At 42.2% G+C, this 6,000-nt stretch overlaps 1 protein-coding gene across 1 annotated transcript in view; it reads right to left on the minus strand.

Annotated features, from left to right (window-relative positions):
- Nucleotides 1–1,093, minus strand: part of LOC143003173 (prickle-like protein 1) — a 38,120-nt gene extending 37,027 nt beyond the window's left edge. The window contains exon 1 of the mRNA XM_076153681.1: nt 993–1,093. Coding sequence (XP_076009796.1) covers nt 993–1,037 — 45 coding nt within the window. The 5' untranslated portion in view covers nt 1,038–1,093. The remainder of the gene's footprint in view (nt 1–992) is intronic.
- Between the last annotated feature and the right edge of the window lie 4,907 nt (nt 1,094–6,000).

Raw genomic sequence — 6,000 nt, forward strand, 5'->3', positions numbered from 1 at the left:
CTTTTGCCAAATTTTGTAATGCAAGTGCAGACTCAAGAGTTTTCCTCCAGGGCTGTTTGCGCTCAAACCAGAGTGTGCGGCATGAAAACACATTATACTGAGGAGGTCTCTGCAGAGGTCAGCGGATTTTCATTCATAAAGCAGCTGTGCTATAAAACGTTTGCCTCCATATAAAAAGTGAATCAAACATCCAATATTGGAAGAATGCAATGGCTTCTCAGAGAAAATGGGTTCTGCATGACAGTAAATCCGTCTTTTATGTGCAGTTGTGGCATGGTAACATTTAACGAGATGCAATCTAATTTTACAAGACCAAGCAGTGATAGTTATCTGCCCACATGTGTTTTCGTTACCCCGAGGGTTTGAATTGGGCATTAATTGGGAAATTTCCCCAAAAGTACGAACTATCCCTTTAACTAGAGAAGGCCCTTATTAAACAGGGCGACCATGTAAACGTAAAGCAAAGGCCTATAATAAAATTTTCAGACCTGTACTTTGTTTGGGGACAAAATTGCTACGATGATGCATTTACTGCCTGTATAGTTAAGTTTCACACGGGATCAAATTCCAAGCAAATGAACATACATCCAGTAAAGCCACGTGAGAACACTCGCTCGGCTCATTGCTAAGGAATGCCTGGATGCTCCAGAGAGACAAATCCATTTATAATGCCGCAACAATGACAGAAATTGACTACTTTCCCAGTCGAAATACCTTGAAAACCACATATTCCTTTTCTTTGAACATGATTTCCTCTAGGTGGTCTCGGTCTGATTGCTTTAGTATGGTACCCAAAGGACAAACCTGCCCATCCGAACCATGCCAGAGTAGGAACGAGGAAATGAGTGGGAACTGAACGAAAGCCTTCTATGTGCCACAAGGCAAAAGCTAGTATCCCTTTTGAAACACATCTCAGACTCGACCGGATCACAAACGTTGCAATAAATCTACTGTGTATGTACAAGTGTGTGAAAGAAATTTCGGAATCATACCTGCAGTCCAGGAGGAAAGCTCGCACGATAGCGCCAACAACACATGTATACAGGTTGAGAAGCTACATTCTTACAGTGTGCCCGTGGCCTTCGTAATAATAATAATCATGATAATAAGTCAAGGCAATACAAACTGAAATGTCAAACCCGTCTCATCTCCACCGCCTTCTTTTGTCTATGAACCTGTTCTACCTCTACAAAGAGGTAACCCGCTTTCAAAGAAATGATCCTCATCGCCTTTGCTGTTTACACTGATAACCACAAACTGGTTGTCAGAGGAGAAAATTCAGGGCTCAGAGCTTCAGGCACAGACAAATTTCCAAACTGAGTTAACCACAAGAAGTCACATCCGCCAAGTAAAATGTGACTCGCAGCGCTGATGATGTTGTGCTCTGCCAAGCCTGGGAAAATTATCAACCTGCAGGCTGTATGATGCACACCTGCAACAGAGGATCCTACCCGCTACTGTGTATGAAATATAAGTAAGTCAAATGGCTGACAAAGTTGGAAAATGGATCGACTACAAAAAAGTAGCATCCGTCCAAGAGTTATCTAAGCATAAAAGTGGGGACCGATGGAAGTGAAAACGGTGAGACGGAGTGAGGAGGATAAAGAGAGGCCTTCCATTTGTCTTCAATAAGTGCACGGTGAAATCAGCGCTGATTTGGAGGTTTGGTGTTTGTGCAAAGGTGGGATGGATAGGGGTTAAGGTGAGGAGGAAAGGGAGAGAGGATGGGAGAGAGAGAGAGTGTGTGTGTGTGTGTTCGTCTGTTAATGTGGTGAGAGGAAACATTGTCGCGCTGATGAATCTCATTGCTTGTTGCCAAATAAAGCAGCCCTGATGAGAGAGACACACACGTATGTGCATGCAAGTATATCATGCTGCCACAACACACACATTCACACAGACACACACCTTGTAGACTCCAGATTCCCCATGAAAGGTTTCATTATGCATACGTGGCCACTACTTAGGGAGTCTCACAGACTAATGATACCTATTTCCACCGCTCTAAACTCTGACACCAAAGACTTTGACCGTAAATCACTCACTACTCCTTGCGCTAATTAATAAAGCCACGCCAGACTCTGTGACTCTGGGAAAATTCGATAAGGTTCACAGGAAAACCTTCAAAGTCAACACAATCAAAATTCAGTGGTCTGGGAGCTTTTGCTGACTCTGATATTGTGGGTTTATGCTCGTGTGTGTCTGTATGTGTGTGTGCGTTTGTGGCCTTGGGGGTCCACAGGGTCTTCAACCTTCTCAGTGGGAATGCGCCCTTGTAACTGCCGAGGTCAAAGCTGTGTTGACCTCTAGGCTACCATAGGGGTCAAAGGTCGCACGTCCCCAGGGGAATCAGTGGCGACACCCCCATGCTGGAGAGACCAGACCCTGCTGGAGTTTTAATGGCGCTTGACTTCAGCGTTTGCAGTCTAAACACGGTGAGTGTGGCGAGCTAAATGTTACACGGGACGAAAACTCTAATCCCGTTTATCCCAGCAGGATTTATCATTGCATATATTGCGCAGTGTTTCCACAACAATCAGCTTGGAGACCCCTGGAGATGGACTGTTGCCCTTTTTGCAACTCGCCAGGCTCATTTCGCCTGCAATTAGCCTGAGGACACAACACACACACAGTCACCTCAATTCACCCCAACCAAAACACAGACTTCCATAAGGTCACGTATGTCACAGTAAACTGTTCTGAAATGTTTGGGAGGAAACAGAAACTTTTTCTTTCACCTCAATCTATAAAATACTGAGATAGTGTTTTCCTTGATCTTTAAAAGCTTTTTAGTGTTTGAAATTTAAAACCTGTTATGTCCATTCTGGGGATTTTTCAACATTTACACTTCTATGTGTATCTGTATATCTGAAGGCAGGTCTGTGTTTCCTCATGGCGCCATGGACAAACTTCAACCATTTCTTTGTATAATTTCAAATCTTTTATGTGTTTTTTTTCTGTAAATGTTTGGTAGGAACTGATTTTATATTTTAATGGGGCAATTGATAGGTCTAAGAAAAAGTACAAGAGCTCATCTTTGCGTTTCATTCCTTGAGGACAGGCTCATAGTTTCCTTTATAATGTAAATTGTAATTCAAAATGAGCCAAGTTTCAGCTGTGTTACATTAGGCATTCATTAAAATTTGGAGTTCATTCAACACTGCTTATGACTTTACAGGCAGTTATACAGAGTATTTAGGGGGGGAAATGTAGACTATAGGGGTGACTTTGCCCCTGGTTTAGATTAGATGCACCTTTATTAGTCCCACATAGAGACATTTCCGGCGTAACAGCAGCAAGAACATTTTTTTAAAGGATTATTTCATATGCTAGGTGCAGGTTACCAACAAAAGCTAGCAGAGCTGGGAAGATGTTATGAAATGTTATGTCCCAAATGTGTCCCAGCTGCAGGAATCACATTTACATCAAGCTGGCTGTAAGTGAGATCTGATCACAATGAACACATTGTACGCTTTTCCTCCTCTGGACACATAATGCAAGATGAGGAAAGAGCCTCATTGTTTTACATGTTTGTAAATAATAGTGGGTTTTTCAGTTAAGAGCAAAAATACAGATCTTGCTTTTATTCTGAGTGACCCTCAGCTGTCAAAATGCAAAGAAACCAACTTAATAGCCATCACACTAATTTAGTTTAAGATCGACTTTTAGCAAAAGGTAATCAAATTAAGCACTGTTTAAAGTGTTGTGTCACAGACTAAATAGGTTGTCTGTTGGTTTGATGGATGAGCATTTCCTGCCAACCAGCTCCCAGTCTAACATTAAACCATACATCATGTTTGATTACGCCTCCAGAACGCTGACACCTCCTGTAGTTAAACTGATTGCTGCCGAGAAGTGTCACAATCATAAGTCTGCAGCTTTTAAAGCCACATTTGTGTGTCGACCGACAGTCCGCTAATCAAATCACAGCCCTTTTAATGTTGTTACTCGGCTGCTTCCAAATCTAGTTAGAAAGAAGCGTCCTGTTTTATGCATAGCTAATCTTGTCATTTTGAATAAAAAGGTGAGGTTTTGGTCCATAATTAACTTCTGCTGTGGAACTCATTTGAAGTTAGACCACCGTGGAGACATTTTAGAGCAGCTCTTGCCATCAGAGTGGAATAAAGCCACTATTCACCGGCTTACTGGCCCGATTACTGTTGACTTAGGCAGCGGGGGGGGGGGGGGGGGGAAACATGAAAACATATGCTTGTTTAGAAGGCTTCACTCTGCCCGAATGAATTTAAATGTGCACTCAGAGTAAGCTTTCTAACTCAAAATAACACAATCTGTGAACACTGCCCCCTTTCAAATGAGTTAGATAGGAGGAGTAATGCATAAAAAGGGCATTTCCTAAAACTAGGAGGCTTTTCTGGAGGTCTCCATTAGCACCCAGCCACAAAGATTAAAAATAATCTTCTTCTATGACCTTTCGTGACCTCTTCACTGTATAGTGTTTGTTTACCCCTCCAGTCCCGCTCAGTTTGTCACTCTCACCCTCTGATCCTTTGTTTACTGCCTAGCCTGCAGAAAGCTTGTGTGCCTGTTATCTACACCCCATTGAGTCACAATGAAGCAAACGCCGGACCAGCACACGGTCCATATAACAGCACACACACTCTCTTTCTGCACCCTGAGGAGGGTGAGTTATGGAAAAGAGAGATGGAAGACGAGGATTGGGGATTGAATAAGGTGTCTCTTGTCTGCTATACCTCCATGCAGAGGCCTGGACTTGTTGTCAGAAATGGCAACAGTTTAATATTTAGTAGTCTAGACATGAACCAAATTTAATTTTAAGGAGCTTTTATTGAATTTCTCAACTTTGATTGTTTATATAAAACTAAACAGGCTTGAAGCAAACTATTTAATAGTTTTAAAAGTAGTATTTGGCTTTAAATAAGACATTTTCACTAACATTGTAACTTTGATTTACTCCATGCTACAAAATGTCACTAGATTTCAGTGTAGGGGCTTATTTATTTGCTGTGGACAGCAGCCTAAAGGCCCAAATGATGCCAACTTGATTAACCTGGTTTGCATGAGTGACCATGAGTCTATTTGCACATACACACTCATTTATCTCTATGTGCATGTGTGTTTTCTTTGTATGCAGTCTGTGTATGCTGTTCTTGTTCTTGTGAATGTCTGTGTGTGTGTGTGTAACTGTATTAGCCTGCTGCTGTCGCGGTGGCGTTCATTTCAGACGTACCAGTGACTCGGCCCCCTGCAGCTCAAAGCCTAATGTAAATATGAGTGTCCGAGTCCAACGGGGCCGTTTCACACTTGACGTCTCAAAGGTAAGGCAAACTGTTTACACAGCACGTTTTATACACAAGGGAAACTCAATGTGCTTCACATAAAAACAGGCGTTTAGAAGTGAGCTGAGCTGCAGTGTGTAAACGTGACCGCACATCCATCACATCAGGTCCTGTCAGAGTTGTTTAGGGAGCATTTTTAAATAAACAGTGCAATTACAAAGTGGTTTGTAAAGCAGCAAACTGCTAACATCCACCAAATAACATATAGAATATAATGTGACCAAACAATCAGCACATTATGCGTAAACAATTATGGTATTGTACAGCTAGGGATGCTCCCAATCCAGGATTAGCTGCCCTTTGTTTTGCAATCTGTGTTTGCATAGGATTACGTGTGGTCCTCATTTGTTAATTGCATTGACTCACTGTGCATTGGGTGATTGTTTACACTCCAAGACGACACAAAGTCCAACATGGTTATGATGGCATCAAACCTATAACAGACAATTGGCAGCTCCTCCGCCAGTAATGCAGGCCACAGTAATGCGGTGAGGCTGTGCAGTATAATCATGTCATTGCTTTATTTCATGACATGTCTTCATGGCAACCACAGAGAATATATGACCACCGATATATTTACCACCAAAATATCATCTGCTTCAAAACAGTGACACATTTGATTTTGGCTGCAGCCCGGGAAAAAGGTCATTTAAGTTCTCGACTGGTGCCGACTGGATTAGAT

The sequence above is a fragment of the Genypterus blacodes genome, unplaced genomic scaffold (genome assembly GCF_046128005.1).
Source record: "Genypterus blacodes isolate CSIRO-AG114 ecotype Tasmania unplaced genomic scaffold, CSIRO-AGI_Gbla_v1 ptg000007l_1, whole genome shotgun sequence".
In the NCBI taxonomy this organism is placed as follows: domain Eukaryota; kingdom Metazoa; phylum Chordata; class Actinopteri; order Ophidiiformes; family Ophidiidae; genus Genypterus; species Genypterus blacodes.